At 59.6% G+C, this 15,194-nt stretch overlaps 1 protein-coding gene across 8 annotated transcripts in view; it reads right to left on the minus strand.

The window, feature by feature from the left end:
- RNF144A (ring finger protein 144A) overlaps positions 1-15,194 on the minus strand; it is a 72,583-nt gene that overhangs the window by 26,657 nt on the left and 30,732 nt on the right. The window contains exon 2 of one of the 8 annotated variants that reach the window (XM_053923941.2): positions 8,046-8,246. The exons of 5 other annotated variants lie outside the window; for them this stretch is intronic. In XM_053923941.2, the coding sequence (XP_053779916.1) occupies positions 8,046-8,064 (19 nt within the window). In that variant the 5' untranslated portion in view covers positions 8,065-8,246. Of the gene's footprint in view, positions 1-8,045; positions 8,247-8,312; positions 8,823-15,194 lie in introns of those variants that run through there. 2 more of the 8 variants (XM_053923937.2, XM_045189565.2) reach the window with 2 other exon arrangements.

Consider the following 15,194-nt stretch of genomic DNA (forward strand, 5'->3'; position numbering starts at 1 on the left):
CGGACTGCAGGCCTGACCTCTCGCTTCCTTTCTTGGTTTCCACTCGCCCTGGAGACTGGGTGGCTTCCCACTGCCCTGGGCACACGTCCCAGCGGCCCCTCACCCCCGGCCAGCTGGGAGTTTCTCTCCAGCGGGGTCAGATCCCAACTTCCCTGCATTCTTCCCCCTCCAGGGCAGATCCCCTCCGAGGTGCGCTCAAAATCGTGACTTAAACGCTGCCAACAATAGGTCATATTTTACCCCAAAAAAGAGTGTATATTTATTGTTTAAGCCCATCACGGACCTTCCTACACACAGGATGGGCGGAATGTGGCTTGGTGAACGCCGAACAGCTGCGAACTGGGACCAGGAATTTGCTAAGAGCATCACAATGCACCATCACAGACAAGTGGCCTTTGTTTTCCCAGTGTCAATGTCCAGTCACACGAAACAACCAACTATTTTAAGCACATCTGGTCAATTATTAGCATTATTCAATCTAAGGAATTCAAAATGTTTACGAGGCGAGTGGCTTATTCAGCGAGGGCTGGGGGTGTGCAAAGCACCCCGTGGGCTGGGACGGGAGAGGTGTGCGAACGCGGAGAAAGAGCTGGGAGCGAGAAGAGACCGTGGAGGGAGGCAGCCCGCTGATTCATACAAGGCAGACGTGGCTCCTGGACCAGACCCATCCAGCCCCCGGGGTGTAGGGCTGTGGGCTTCGGTGGGTTTCCCTCCTCCCACCTTCAAAGAAAGTAAAGGACGAGAAAGCAGGTGTCAGCAGTCACTGGCCCCTTTCCCCCCATGACCTCCTCCAAAAAGCCCCTGCTCTCCGAAAGCCAGCTGAGCATCACCCACGTGTGCTCCCCAGCCCCTCCCTCGCCACATGTCTGAACCCCCCACCCAGCAATAGTCCCCGGTGCTCCGAAAAGTCTCCCCGCTCCCTCAGAGGCCCTCAGTGGTCCCCGTGCCCAAATCTATGGGACAGGGGGTCTGTCGGTGGTCCTCAGCATATGCTCCCCAAAACAGCAGCCCCGGTGAGGCCTGGGACTTCCCGGCACACACCTACTAAACCTGAACCTCAGGCAGGAGTGGGGGGGACGCACCGGCCTGTGTTCGCTCCCGCCGTACAGGGTGTTTCAGCCACAACAGTGCCTGACGACCACTGGTCTTCATCTTCCCGCCCGAGAGCACACCCCACCCAGCTCCACGCGCTGCCAAAGCCCACGGGGTTTAGCCCCCATGAACACATCGCCCCCGAAACACAGCTACACAGCCTGCGTCGACCAGGCTCTGGGTGGACTCTGCATATTAGCTCTCACTCACTCCTTTTCAAGACTGGGGGCAGGTATGGCTTCCAATCGACCCCCAGTGACAGTCAGCCTGTCGCCCCAACTTGATGAGCTAGATTTATAAATACACAGCCTGACTGCTTCCTGCCCACCATCACGCCATTCATCTGTGCATTCTGGGTGAGCTATCAGACCGGTTTTACCAATGAAGAAACCCAGGCACAGAGAGGGTGAGACCCTCTGCTCCAGCGCACAGAGCTGGCGGCTAACTGGCAGTCTGCATGACCCCGGGGACCCTCCGTGAGCCACGCTGCCGGCCCCTCCCAACCCCCTCTGGGTGCAGCTCGAAGAGAGTGCAGATGCAGGAGACACGGACCCCACCTCTGCCCAGGGGCCTGCCGGGCCTGCCTCAGTGACCCCCTGTGGGCAGCGGCTGGAGGCCATAGCTCGGTCATCAGGAGCTGTCAGCCGCCGCCACAGCCACTGGAGACGGGAGAACAGGAGCGGAGCAGGAAGTTCACTGCGGAGGAGCTGACTTAGCCACGTCAGGAAGGAGCTGGCAGTTCGCTCCTCCGAAGGCCACACTGCTCCACAGCTCCGTGGTAAAACGTGGCTGCTTCCTGTAGCTGTGCCGCCCGGTGCCCACGCACACCCACGCAAACCCTGCGAGCGCCTGGTCTCAGCAGTTTTATTCATAACCCCCGAAGCTCCGAAGCCGCCAAGACGCCCTTCAGCAGGTGATGGCGAAGACCCCGAGGGGCCTCCAGACAGCGAAACGCTACTCAGTGCTTAAAGGACCTGGGCCCTCCAGCCAGGAAAAGACGCCGAGGGACCGTCCCATGCCTGTGACTACTTGAAATAAGCCGATCGTGCAAGGCTCTAGCCCGTGTGATGCCAAGTCTACGGCACGACTGTGGAGGCAGCGAGGAGGAAGGGACAGACGGGGGCCGTTCAGGGCAGCGAGTCTCCTCCGTGTGGTGCCCAGCGGTGGGTGCACACCATTCGCGTCTGTCCAAACCCAGAGTGCACCGTGCGACGAGTGAGCCCTGACGTGAGTCCGGGGACTGAATCGCATCCCCTCGTTGCAGCCCTCACCCTCAGGGACTTTAGGAGGTAATTAGGGTTACACAGGTCATAAGGGCGGGGCTCTAGTCTAACAGGACCGCTGCCGATTAAAGAGGACGATCTCCCTCACACACGTGCACACACACACAGGCGGAGAAGGCCCCAACCTCTAAGCCACAAAGAGCATTCTCACAAAACCAGCCCACGGCGCCAGGCTGATGCTGCCCTCCCAGCCTCTAGGACTGTGAGGAAGTGAATTCCTGTAGTTTATGCCCCCTGGCGTATGGCACGTTGTCACGGCAGCCTGAGTGACAAAGACAGCGAGCCGTGGACTTAGGGGTAGAAGGGTGTTTCCTTGTGGGTTCGTCAGTGGTAACAAGTATGCCGCTCTGGTCGGAGGCGTCACGGTGCTAGGGGCGTCCACGGTGCTGGGCACGTCCACAGTGCTGGCATGTCCACAGTGCTGGGCGCGTCCACGGTGCTGGGCAGTCCACGGTGCCGGGGCGTCCACGGTGCCGGGGCGTCCACAGTGTTGGGCAGTCCACGGTGCTGGGGCGTCCACGGTGCTGGGCAGTCCACGGTGCTGGCATGTCCACAGTGCTGGGCGCGTCCACGGTACTGGGCAGTCCATGGTGCCGGGCGTCCACGGTGCTGGGGCGTCCACGGAGCTGGGGGCCGTCCGCCTCCGGGGACAGGGAGCGGGTGGGAACTGGGCACTCCCCCTCAATGTTGCCGTGACCCTGCAACGCTTCCCTGTGGGAACTGAGCACGCGCATCGGCTTCCTCATCCAAATCTAATGCTAAGTCTGGAGTGATTAAATCTAAAGGACCCTAAAATACAGAGTTTATTGTTAAAAACAACTTCGTTTAAACCCCAATAAGCCCACAGAAACGCCAGTGTGTGCTGTAGGACTCTCCGTCACCTGCGCAGGTGGGGGAGGAGGAGTTCCATCACTGGGACTTTCTGACTGGGGAGCACAGCATCAGCCCCGGGACACAAAACCCCTAGGGTGGGCGAGGGGACGCTCACTTGGAGGGAGCAGTGGCTTCCCCAGAGCAGGCCCAGCCCCGCGCCCCACCCTGTCAGAGCTCCAAGGCTGTGGGCCCCTTGCCAGCAAAGTCTGGGTTGGGGAGAGGTCACGAGGGTGATTCCCGTAGGAAGGCTCCTGCTGCTGCTGGGGTGTCCCTGAAAAGGGCACCCCATGAGAATATGACAATACCCCACGGAAAAAGGCCTCAGAGAAATTTCCGGGCAGGCCAGGGCTAAGGCCTTGAGACACTGCCTCCCCAGCTCTGGTTCAGCAGGCCTGCACACTTGCTTCTGGAAGCTGCTCCTCTTCTGGTGGTTCGGCTTGGGAAATAAATGGCCATTGGGGAGCTCGGTCTTTCCCCAGAGATCCGATAAAACCGTCCACATCCCCCCTTTAACCAAAGGCTCCACAGCTCCCACTTGACGCTTGGCTCCCCACATGGCCTGGACCAGCCTGGCTCTCAGACCCCCGTCCGGGAACAAAATGCAGAGGAAGACACAAAGGGCCTATTATCTCAGCTCCAGTTTGCCCGCTGAAACACCACACTTGCCCGCCAGTGAGTGGGGCTTTAACATTCAAACACACAGCCATTACGTTTCACGGCTGCAGGAGTCCTGGTGTTGTGGGTGGAACTCAGGCTCTGCCACGGGATCGTGAGGAAGGCGTTCCAAGGACCCACTCACTGCAGACGGTGGTGTGGCAAGATGGCTTATTAGTGGAAATCCGCCCCCAGGTTTTCCAATGTCCCATCTCCATCTGTCCCACCATGGAATAGGTCCACCGTGTCCTCAGCAGACAAAAGCCAGTGTCCAGTTTCTGCTTCATGTTGACGCTCTGTCCTCTGCAGCCCAGGCTGTCTACCTCGGGCCCTGGTAGCGGCTAGGCCCACATGGTTGTGTGCTCCTGGGTGAGAGAGAGTGTGCCAACATGTGGGGTGTGTACAGGTCACGTGTGTGTGTGTGTGTGTGTGTGTGTGTGTGTGTGTGAGAGGGAGAGGGGGAGAGGGGGAGAGAGAGAGAGAGAGAGAGAGAGAGAGAGAGAGAGAGCTAGAGCTGCTTCTTTGTCCCCCTGGGGTTACATTAGCATGGGTTTGGGATGGACCAGGTGCTTTTTCAAAAGAACCAATCACCTTGCCAGGCTTTCACAGGCTTTTTGATGGGACCGCCCCCTCGTTAGACTGACAGGCCTCTGCGGCCCAGCACCTCCCCCTGCACCCCCAACAGTCCTGTACTGGAGGGTGAGGGGAGGAGGAGCACTGATCCCCTTGGCGGAGCCCAGTCCTGGGGCCCCCTGGGGAGTGAGGCTGCAGCTTCCTGGGGAAGCACACGGGCTCCTGCCCCAGTTTGTTAAGCTCGACATCTAATTCCCTCCACTCTCTCCTTTATTAACATCTAGCGCCTGCCTACGGCAACACTGGCCTCCTTCATCCTTCAGAGACGATTCCGGAACTCACAGTTGCTCAGGGATTTGCTAAGAGGTCACACAGCCACCCCACCTGCACCCAGCCCCGCCCCCGTCTACCTGATAACGTGTTCCTGCCAAACCTCGCTGGCGGCATAGTTTGCCTCGAGGTCCGTTCTTTCTGACACGGACAACGTGCCGTGAGCAGCTGCGTACATCACGTCTGGGAGGAAGCATGGGGAGCAGTCGCACCCCAACCCCTGCTCTGAATGGACCTTCCACTCTGCCCCCACAAAGTCCCTCTGTGGGGTGTGGAGACAGGTTTATGCTGCCACTGGCACTGTCCCTGCTGCTTCCTGTCACTTCTGGTGAATGGCAAGGCTGCTGTGGGAGCGCCCGTTTGTCAGCTTGGATGCTGGTAGGACGGGCTCGGACTGCTTCCTTCAAGGGGCCAGGCAGAAGCCTTGTTGCTGGGGCAACAGCCTGGATACCCCTGGGCCTGGGGCCTGTCTGCCCCTGGGGTCATGGGGAGGAGACTAGCAGAGGAGGGAGCACTCTGTGGGGACGAAAGAGGCCTCTGAAGCTTCCAGAAACCTTTGTTGTCATCTCAGTGCTGCTACTGAGTGACCCTGTGACCCTTCATGGCCTGTCACTGTATCTTCCTGGACCAATGCCTTACCTTCACTCTGGCTCCCACACGCCTCTGCGCCCATGAGGGCCTGGTGACTGTGGACAGAGCTGATCAGAATGCCTGCCCTCCGTTTTACGCTCTGGGTGGAAGATGAATAAATAAGGTCGGTCGGCAAAGCATATGGCGTGTTAGCTAGTACCGCGTGTTCTGTGGGAAATTAAGCCGGGAGGGGGAGTCGGTGCCAAAACTGTGTCTGGGGTGCCCCACAGACCAGCAGGCTGTGTGACCCACTCAGGGGGGTCTGCTACAATCCGGAGATCAGGGGGTCATTCGCGGGGGGCATGACAAACAGGCCTGAGGACAAGCGGTCACCCCTAGATACACTTTGAAAGGAAGGTCACTCGGATGTGCTGACAGTTCGGGCACGGGTGTGAGATAGAGGCAGGGAGCAGTGAGAACAACCTCAAGGCTTTGTTTGACCTTGGCCACAGGAAGGAGGGACAGAGGACGGATATGTCCTCATTAGAGCCCGGGGCAGGGAGAGAAGGTCAGGTCCACGTGGTGTTAGGGCTCCCCCACTGTTCACCAGCTGGCTGGGGGAATTCAGTGGCCCCTGAGCTCAGGCCCCCCTCTCTGTGAAGCAGACACTGCGTCACATCACCAGCAGACAGGTCAGGTGCGGGGGCCAGACAGGAGGCCCGGAGTGTCCAAGGTGACGTGCTGGGACCCGATACGAAGACCTGCAATCCATCTGGCGGTGGGAGCCACGCCCGTCTCCCTGTCTTCAGATGGGGACGCAGTGACATCTGCCATCTGCCCACACGGGCGCAGGAGAGGGAGCAGGCGCCCACCCGGACTCTGCAATGCATCTGTGACGAGTACGTTTCCTGTGCTGACCCCGAACGCTCGTTTCTTCCATCACAACCCGAGTTCACTTCCGGTCGCCGATAAGCAACTGCCCCTTGTGCCCCGGCTCGGGCACTGCGTCCCAGGGCGGGCAGCCATTTCCCCGTGTCTCATGGGCCCAAGGACTATGAAAGGGCCCCCGCGTTTAGGAGACAATCTGGACTCGACTGAAGAATCCCTTGTCACTTCAGCAGTGTGACAGCCCTGATGATAACACCGCAAAGCGTTGCTTCCAAAGCCTGAAGGCCTGTAGTCCTGGCATCCCCCATGTGTGCATCACCTGACCACCCACACACCACCGCCTGCTCTGTCACCTGCCCCACCCCCTCACGGGACCCCACAGCCCTCCCAGCGTGGCGTCCGCCACCGAGACTTCCTGATGCATTTACTGTCTCCTTCCCCCTCGAGACAGGAAGTGTTTAAAAAACCTGGTTGAAGGAGAAACTGCTCTGTTTTGTCCCTCCTTCACTGCCCAGGTAACTAGGTGAAACAAGAGGACCGGCGTCGGCGGGGTGCTGCCCGTCCCGCTGGCGTGAAGAGGACAGGGTCTTCCTCCCGCGACAAGGAGTCAAGCAAATGGGGGCTGTGCTCCCCCCGCCCCGCTGCTGGTAGACAGCGGGTCCCGATTTGTCTGTTTCCTGATCGAATCGTGCCGAACAGCATCTGGGACTTGCAGACCAGCTGTCCCGGTTCTGGACGTCCGTTCCCCAAGCCCTGTTCTGCAGCTCATCCGGGAACACGGCAGACACGCGCGGTCCGCTCAGTGCTCCGCAGTGAGCATGTTAGGGACTGGGGTTGCAGACTGGAAATGATTTGCCCTCAGTCCCCAGGTCAAGAGTGGCAGATCCCAGATTCTGGCCCCAGGCTCCCGACCAGCTGTGCTCACGCACAGCCCCACTTCCCTGCTCGGGCAGGGCGGGTGACATTCCTCAAGCTCAGAAACACTCCCGCCCGTGGCCCCTGCCCTGGGCCACTGCCTTCAAAGCACACTCGTCCATCTGGCTAGTCCACCTTTGGGGCACAAAAGAGCCCAAGAGCCCACCTCCGAGAACAAACACCGTGAGGTATTTACCCTAAGAACATAAAGGCGCCATGTGACACACCTCAGATCTCTCCCATCACGCAGAGCCCTCCAGCTGTGAAAGACCATGTTCCGCCTGGTGATGGCGGTGCCGGACTGTCCAGGCGGCCGAGGGGCTGAAATCCACCCAGTGCTCACCTGCCCCGGTGAGCAGACAGCTACCTTCACAGACCAGACAGCCCCACTGCTCCCCACGGCCGATGCCGGAGACCGTGGTCACCAGCGGGAAAAGATCCCTACCCCCTCTCGGGGCTCCCCACCTCTCTAGGAAGAAGGCTGCCCTCGGACAGGACTGAAGAGCCCTGGGTAAGGGGCGTGACCAGGACCAGGAGGTCAGGGAGGGTCCAGCCTGCAGCTGCATCGCCCCCCCAGGCCAGAGAGACTTCTGTTTCCCCCATTCCACAGCCTTGCACCCACCACCCCAGAAGGCATATCCCCACAGGGATTCGGAAGACGCCGAGGCCACACCAAACGCTGTCTTTTCTGACCCTGGCTGGGGAGACCCCAAGCGCAGATGAGCTCCCTAGACGGAGAGAAAGGACCCCGGCACGGCCGCCAGCCCCTGCACGTCTGCCTCTGTCCCCAAGCCTCGCCTGCACCCCCTCCTCCAGCTAGACAACATGGGGAGCGCCAGCAGCTACAAAAGCCCACCACCAACTTACTCAGGATGAGTTCTGCCATGACGGCCCCGAGGCGGAAACAGAGCTGTGACTGAATGTTCGCAAACACCGGAGGACCCACACGCAGGCGGGGCCCCACCTGCAGACGGGTGTGTTTCCCGGGGGTGTGTTTTCCGAGCGTGAGGCTTTGTTCGAAGACCACCCTTGAGGGAATTGCCACCCAGTGCACTGATGCAACCTGTCCTGAAGGAAAACACACACAGACCTCAAATTACTCCCAGGAAAACACCCCCAACGACCTGGGCACACCTGCCTTCCAGTCGGGAGGCATCCCTGCTGGGAGTTCCCGTAAGGACGCAGCTCTCCAAAGTGCGCTGTCTCCGGCACACCACCAGCGGGGAGTCTGCTCCCAGGGCCTGTGCGCGCCGTCCCTGCACACAGCCCTTGGTCATGCAGAACAGTCGCGGAGCTGCCTCAGGAGTCTGTTCCAGGGAAGTTCGGAGTTGCTGAAAGAGTAATGGGTCCAAGGGGACTACGTGCTCATAAGGACGCGAGACTCTTGAGTCACCTGAGAACCATTAGTGCAGAGCTACGGCGCCAAAAATAATCGACTGTGCTACGTCCAGCCAGCGTTCTCCTCATTCACGGGTCAGCCCAGACCTCTGACACAGATGAGGCCACCCGGGAGCGTCCTGCGGCTCCAGAGGGAAGCAGGTCCAAGTTCTCTGGGGCAGCGGAAATCTCAGGCCCCCAGCACTTCTGTGCCCAAATCTCCTCTCCCACTCTGCTCACCACCGCACAGAGAAGGGGCGGGGAGCTGGGGGCTGTGTCTCGGGTTCCCCAGACACCCGGCCACCAGCCGTGACACTGTTTCATCAGGCCTCCCCAGCTCCGTACCTCCCAGGGGCTCCCCAGTGACGCACGTGGCACGCAATCTCCACTCCCGCCCCCACCGACACTGGTTACCGCCTCCCACCCTTCCCCTTTCTGCTCGGCACTTCCCGCTGTCCACTGTTTAACTCAGCGCCTTTACGCTCCATCCCCCTTCCCAGGATGCTCCTCAAGGTCAGTGGTTTTCGCCTGTTTCACAAAATCACTCTTGTATCCAAAGAGCGCAGAAGTCTCGGGTCACCTGAGCATCCTGAGTCTAGAATTATGACACCAAATGTAACAGAACCCGCTACATCCAACCTGGGCCCTGGCATGGGGAAGATGTGCCAGGAAAATGGGTGAGCACAAGTCACCGGACTCGCCAAACTCACCGGCTGGGCAGAAGCTGGGGCGACATGGAGACAGGGTTTGAGCGATCACGCCCAGGACACTAGAGGCGTCCTGGTCCCCGGGAGACTTTCATGCCCGTGTGGTATCAGCTACCTGGAGCTGTGCTCTGGGTGACACCTGGTGTGATGTGCAGACACAGGGAGCGCTTCCCGAGCAGAAGGCTCGACAGCTGCTGGCCCCTGGGTGTGACTTTCTCTGCAGTGGAGTAAAAAGGCTGACGTCCGCCCCATAAATTTACCTGACAATCGTCCAAAGACCCAGCTGCAGTCACCGCCAGGGCTCATCGTCTGCCTGCGAGACGGGCGGACCCTTTCCGGAACGTGGGTGGTTCCAGTCGCAGGAGGCCAACAGACACACCTGGCTGGTAGTTGTCCAGGATGGAACGCTTCTGAGAGGCAGCGGGCGACGTTTGTCAAGGACCTAAAAGGGTCTGCGTTCTTTGGTCAGGCACCCCCATTCCTGGGATTTCGTGCATAGCATCCAAAACTGGGAGCAGGCCCTGGCTTGTGTGGCTCAGCGGACTGAGCACCGGCCTGTGAACCAAAGGGTCGCAGTCCCATTCCCAGTCAGGGCACGTGCCCAGGTTGCAGGCCACGTCCCCAGCAGGGGGCACATGGAGGCAACCACACATGAATGTTTCTCTCCCCCTCTTTCTCCCTCCCTTCCCCTCTCTCTAAAAATATTTAAAATATTTAAAAAACCCAAAAACTGGGAGCGGGAAATTGTTCACAACAGCCTTTTCTGTAAAGGTCTAAATGCACCAACATCACTTTTGAAAAGGAATCGCAAAGCGGTGAGAGCAGAAGAATGGACAAGTGTGGGCCAGAGAACGCCATTTTTCACTTTCAACAGACAGCTTCGGGGTGTAATGCCGGCGGGTGGCAAGTGGGACTAAAAATGACTCACTCATCACGTGAGCCTCCCTGCACGGCGACAGGGCACACCTCACACGGGGAAAATGGGTCCGATAAGTGAGGAGAAACTACATTTTCCCCGCAGTATTCCTCCTTACAAATAAATTTCAAAAACTTCCGCAGCACCAGGGAACGTCAAAATAAATAATACCAAAATGGGAAAGAAAGGAAAAAAAACTTATCCCAAATCGTTAATCTCCTTAAAATGGAATTTGGGGAATTGGGAAGTGGAAGTGAGCAGCCAGGTGCCTTGTCGGGCAGGGTCGCAGGAAGGTCTGCACCCAGCGTCCAGCCTCCCGGTAAAACGGGTCATAAACCGGACGCCAGGCGGGGGGCAGGGCAGGAAGGGACGGGCTTTGCCAGGGGAACCCAATCCCACGGTCCCGTGCCCAGAAACAGCAGTTCATCCACGGAAGAGGCCAGCTGGGGCTGTTTCCACTCAGACCAACCCACTCCAGAAATTCTTCGGAAAGGAAAAAAGACGTTGCTAGGGTAGCAGAACATGCACCATCTGAGGAGGTGAGCAGGGGTGAGGTGGGAAGTTACATAATATCCCTCCGGTAGCTGGGGGGGCGGGGGAGGCTGTCACCCAGGCTTTGACTAGTGAACCGAGAGGCACGGCAGCTTGGCGGGCTGTCACTCAACCTCGATGCGCAGCGGGCCGGACGCTGAGCTCCCCTGGGCCCCGCCCACCTGGGCCCCACGCCCAGGCCTATTATAGGAGGGAGACGCTGCCTGGCTGTGCCGCTGGGGCTCCGGCTCCCAGGGAAGTGGGTGGGGCCCAGTGGCTGTAGCCCGATCTCTGTGAGTTGTGTAAGGTGGGGGCCCTGCAGGAGGGAGCCACTGACCCCCAGGGGCCTGCGCATAGGGGCCTGAGGCTCCTCCCCGAGGGCCCTCGTCCCTCCTGAGCCGTGAACCAGGCTGCAATCCCCTGTTTGCGAACCAGTAACGGAAGACCAGACAGAGAACTGCATTCAGTGCAAAAGTGCCGAAACCAGAAATCTAGAAATAAACACTCCGTGCTTCCTTCACCTACAGTAGGCACGGGCCTCCTTCAAAGGCAAGGGCGCAGGTTAACTCAGCAGGAGTTGAACCCACACCGGAAGTACAGTAAAAGTGCCAGCCGGGGACCCCGCACCCCAGCCCTCTTCCGCACACCCCTCACAGACACGGGGCTGAGCGGCAGGGCCCAGTGAGGAAACAGGACTCCTGGCTGCCGGGGCAGGGCCACCACCACACGGAGTCGAGACTCTGGGCCCCAGGTGACGGGCTGGAATGGGGAGCCTGCCAAGGGGAGGGGTCAAGGGAAAGTCTCATCACCCTGAGGCTGCCCCAGGTCTTCGGGTCTTCGCCAGCCGGCACCGCAGCTTGCCATTCGCTCTTCAGCCGCCACCATCACATCACACCAGTCGCTCCCGACCTTAACCTTTCCGTGCCTAGGCCTTACAAGGTCGGGGCCAGCATGTACACCAGACAGCCCCCGGGCCGGCCCCGCCACCCTCCCGGGTGACTCCAGAACCAGACGACTCAAGGAACATCCGATCTGGCGCAGCTCACAGATATTTGGAAATGGAGGGAACTTAAGAGCACGGCACAGCCCTCCTCCTGCCCCCCGCCAGGCACCCCGCATGACCCCTGGCCTGGGCTCCCCTCAAGCAGCTGCCCTCCCAAAACCAGAGATGCGGAAGAGGGCTGGGGACCCCAGCAGGCGGCCACCGACTCAGAGAATGAAGTGCTAATCAGCGTTTGTTCCCCTACGCTTGCCCGACAGACCACAGAGTGCAAGCTCTGCTTTGCAACGAGCAAGACGAGAGAGCAAAACGTGGCAAAGCTACGACTGTTGAGGGACAGAAAGCAGAGCTGAGCGTGATTTCAGCCCACAAAAGCCTGTGACTCAAGTGTGCGAGTGTTTGTGTGCTGAAGGATGCCTTTGTGCACTCAAGTGTATGTAGACCACACCTCGGGGCCAAACTTCCAAAGGCGGGGGGTCACCGTGGGGCGAAGGACCCGGGCCCAGGCAGGTGTGAGCCAGGAAGGCTCCCAGCAGCCCCTCCTGGCCTGGGGCCGCCCCTCCCACCACAGATGTCTGCCGCCTCCCAGTGCCGGGGCTGCTCCTGCAAGGCCAGGCGTGGGCAAGTCGGCCCCTCTGAGGCCTCTCCCTGGCGAGCAGACAGTCTTCCCGTGTCTCTCACGCCGGCGTTGCTCTCGGCACGTCTCCGAGTCCACATTCCCCCGTTTGATGGCAGCGCCCGGGGTTTGGCTAGAGCCCCCCTCCTGAACTCATTTTAATTCGACCCCCCTGAAGACCCTACCTCTGATACATGCACACGGGGTGGGACACGAACCCATAGGTTTGGGGGGACACAGCTCAGCCGACAGTGCTGCTCTCAGAGGGCTGTAGGTGAGGACCAAGCGTGGTCACAGATGTGACACCAGGCTGCGGATGTCACCACTCTGCCAGAATGACCACTGTTGTCATTGTCTCGCCTAGCGTGCCATCCCCGATGACGGCTGTCAGTCACAGGCAGGGTGGGGGCCGTCCTGGGCCGAGAGGCAGGAGACCCCACGGCCACCACGCCTCCCTGAGCCTGAGACCTCGTCTGACCAACTGGCATCTGCCAACCTCACACGCTCGCTGCTGGAAAGCAGGGAGGATTCGGGGGGCAGCCCCCCGAGGAGGGAGCATGACGGTCACCTGTCCTGATGCTGTAGGACGATTCGCCCAGGCCGTGGTGACAAACCACCAGGGTCGAAGTGCCTCCTTTGTCCGGAAGGAAAGTCCATTTGTTTTTCCAGCCATGGCAGCTAAATGAATTCACAGGTAAGTCAGGGTGCTTTTTCTTTTTTGTATGGCTGGAGAAAATGACCGTCCTGTCAAGTGTGTTTGCTCCCTGTGACGAGAAGAGGCTGGCCGGGGAAGGGGAGGCAGGTCTCCAACGCCCAGAGCCCTCCCAGTGAGCGAGCACGGAGCCCTCATTACCGCAAGGCCACAGGACACCTCTCAATCACTGCAGTGGTTCTCTGCGTGCCCGGAATAAATCCGGAGCAGCTGGGGCTGCCCCAGCGCAGGAGGTGCCCAGCGGTTGGCTGAGCGGGTTGTGCCAAGCGGGAGTTTGTTCTGGCGTGAATTCTGACCTGGCTCGCTTCTGTGTCCTGAATGTTCACCGTCCGCCTGCTTCAACCAAAATAAAATAAAAACTGCTCTGCCAGCGTATTTCACCTTGTGAGTCACGATGGAGGATGTTCTCATCCTGTATTTTTCTAACGTAAATAAAGAAAGCCAGGAGGTTCTAGAACACGTCTTCCAACCTTCCCAAGAGGGGTGCAGAGAGGGGAAGGCAGTGGGCGAAGGCACACGGTCAGGGTTGGCAAGATGGGCTGGCTGCTGACCACCAGCCCGGAGCTTTCTGCCCAGGCTGCTGTGCTTGCAGAAAACTGTCTCCATCAGCAACGCTCCGTCTTCCTGTAAACGTCCCTTTGTTCCGGTCACAGTCGTGACGCTCTGCAGAGGGGCACACGGGGCACACACGACTGAAAAGCAATGGAGATCGCAGAACTGCGTGCCCTCTCACGAGGGAACCCTCGGCCTACGCGGTGATGCCAACAGCTCTTTGCGGGCAGTGACCCATTTCTGCAAACATCGGAGTTCCTGGAAGTGCCCGCAGGAGGCCCGCCAAACGGCAGTTCCAAACCCGGACGCGTTCCTGCTTCGAGTCTGAAAGGGCCTTCGTGCTGCTGAATGCATCTCACGCTCCCGGGAGCTCTCGGGCTTTCCCTCGCTTTGCACCTACACAGCAGAAGTCCACCTCGCCTGTCCCTGGCAGCAGAGCCCGAGACCTGGGTTCCCACCCAGAGGCTGGTTTGGGAATGGATCCCAGGGAACGGACAGAGACGCACGGAGTGAGGCGGGCCAGGAACGCAGCCACTACGGGATTCACCATCAAGCAATTGCCACTGTGGTCCATGAGACTTAATCTGAACCGCCGGGGAACCTGCACCACACCCTGGGCCCTCACCCTGTCCCAGAGGCGAGGCAGGGGCAGCTGCCTCCCGCCTGTGCCCCCAATTACAGGGGCTGCTGCAGGGAGTGCCTCCACACTGGCAGCCCGCAGGCCGTTCTCTGGCAGAGACAGCCCCCCCGCCCCCCACTGACAGGTCCTGCACTTTAGAAATGCCAGGGGAGGAGGTAGCCATGCCAAAGGAAGCTAACTACTCCTAACTTCCACCTTAAAATAATCTTTTCCTAACAGGCTGTTGGGATATTCTTGGTGGCTGGGGGTTTCTACAGTGGCAATTTACCCTCCTCCCAAAACAAACCTCAAGGCAAAGCCTTTTCAGGTCCCAGGGAGACTGGAGCCAGTTCCTTCCACCAACCGGACAACGCTCAGTGTCTGTGCCATTGCCGGTGGCGGTGTTTCTGCTCCGCAGCGAGAAGGGAAAGGAAACACCCAACTCCCGGAGGGGAACCTCAGTTTGAAACTATTCCAGAGCCCTTCTGGCCAACCTGCCGGGACCAGACTCACACGGGCAGTGTAAATCACCTGCATTTCCGACCCAACGTGTCTGTTAAGAAACTAGGCAAATTCCCTGCCACACACGATCAGGCACATGGCAAGCGTGGCTGAGCAGACGGCGTCCCTGAGGCCGGATGGGTGATGTTGCCGTTTGGGGGCCAGGGGGTCCCGTGTGGGGGCCTCTGCTGGGCCCTGGGTGAGGCGGCAGCTCCCTGTCCCGGGAAGCTGACAGCACGGTTGATGACATACAGCGACACAGTCAGGGGAGTGACGCAGCGCAGGGTGCCCAGCCCGTGTGAGCAGCTTTGCCGGCTCAGTTAATGTGGCCGTCCCCACAGTCTGACGGGGCACCTGTTCCCTACCCTCCCAGACGAGGAGACTCGGAATGTGCGCCAGGTAGCAGCCCGTGGCACGAAGGTTTCGTCCGTACTGGGGCCCCTCCCTGTACCCACCTGATACCACTGTCCCCACAACACAGGGGA

This window comes from Desmodus rotundus, chromosome 5 (genome assembly GCF_022682495.2).
Source record: "Desmodus rotundus isolate HL8 chromosome 5, HLdesRot8A.1, whole genome shotgun sequence".
In the NCBI taxonomy this organism is placed as follows: domain Eukaryota; kingdom Metazoa; phylum Chordata; class Mammalia; order Chiroptera; family Phyllostomidae; genus Desmodus; species Desmodus rotundus.